This window comes from Penaeus chinensis, unplaced genomic scaffold (genome assembly GCF_019202785.1).
Source record: "Penaeus chinensis breed Huanghai No. 1 unplaced genomic scaffold, ASM1920278v2 CTG_532, whole genome shotgun sequence".
NCBI lineage: Eukaryota > Metazoa > Arthropoda > Malacostraca > Decapoda > Penaeidae > Penaeus > Penaeus chinensis.
Window position 1 is genome coordinate 1,495 of NW_025918346.1, and position 1,006 is coordinate 2,500.

At 41.2% G+C, this 1,006-nt stretch overlaps 1 protein-coding gene across 1 annotated transcript in view; it reads left to right on the forward strand.

The window, feature by feature from the left end:
• Positions 1–605: 605 nt before the first annotated feature.
• LOC125024811 (zinc finger protein 84-like) overlaps positions 606–1,006 on the forward strand; it is a gene marked incomplete at its 3' end in the record, with an annotated part of 24,024 nt that continues 23,623 nt past the window's right edge. Inside the window, exon 1 of the mRNA XM_047612578.1 lies at positions 606–645. Within this exon, the coding sequence (XP_047468534.1) occupies positions 606–645 (40 nt within the window). The remainder of the gene's footprint in view (positions 646–1,006) is intronic.

A 1,006-nucleotide genomic window follows, 5' to 3' on the forward strand; every position in this document is an offset into this window, starting at 1 on the left:
CTTTCAATTAAAAAGAGTGACATTAAGAGCCAACTAGGAATACTAGGTTCCATTACTGTGTTAAATGAGTTCATGAGCTCCCATTGGCCGTTGCGAGTGCCACAATAGATGGAAATAGCGTTAAGAAAAATAGTAATCACCCCTCCCCCCTGAAAAAAGTCATTAGAAAATGGCAACAGTGCCTAGTCGCACGGGTAAGACGGGTTTTAACCTAGAAAAACCGCCAGTAAATGCATCACATCACAAAATCAGGTAGGTTTAAACCTATACCATAAAGCGAAAAGTTTAATCAACCCCTCGACAGAAGATCCACCTGATAAATTATATATTAAGTCAAGCGATAACACCTGATACGAGCACCAGACGCTGACTCCGAGAACCGTGGCCGCGGTCGTACGAGGGCGCACGCCGGCTTAGCAACCGCTAAGGAATGCGACAAAAAAAAATCCGAAAAATTGCCAGATACAAAATCCCCTTTCTAACTTCCTCTAACCCTAAACCTCGTCATTACCTATTCCAGTACCATCCTAGTTCCTCCACTTCTACAGCACCCGCCTCCTTCCCTCAATCCCTCTGCTGCAACCCTACAATTTATGCACATTATAATGGAGTGCTTATATGTACCCATACAGACACAGTTCAAACGTTTGTGCATGACTATGAGCGCGTATGCTAGGAAGTTCGCAGGTGTATATGTGTACCAGTACATGTGTGTATGTTTGTACGTGTCCATGTGTGTGTATGCAAGAGAAGCAATACACATACGCGTTTAAATTTATATATAGGGCACGTATGCACGTATGCCGGCATGTGTATGGATGTATGTGTGTGTGTGTGTACATGTAAATGGTTTTGTTTGTGCATATACAGTTACATGTATAGATATAGCTACATGTAAGAGTACATGATGCATATGCATGTGTGTTCCCCTGTTTGTAGTTGATGGTATATATGTATATGTATGTATATGTATGTATATGTATGTATATGTATGTATATGTATGTA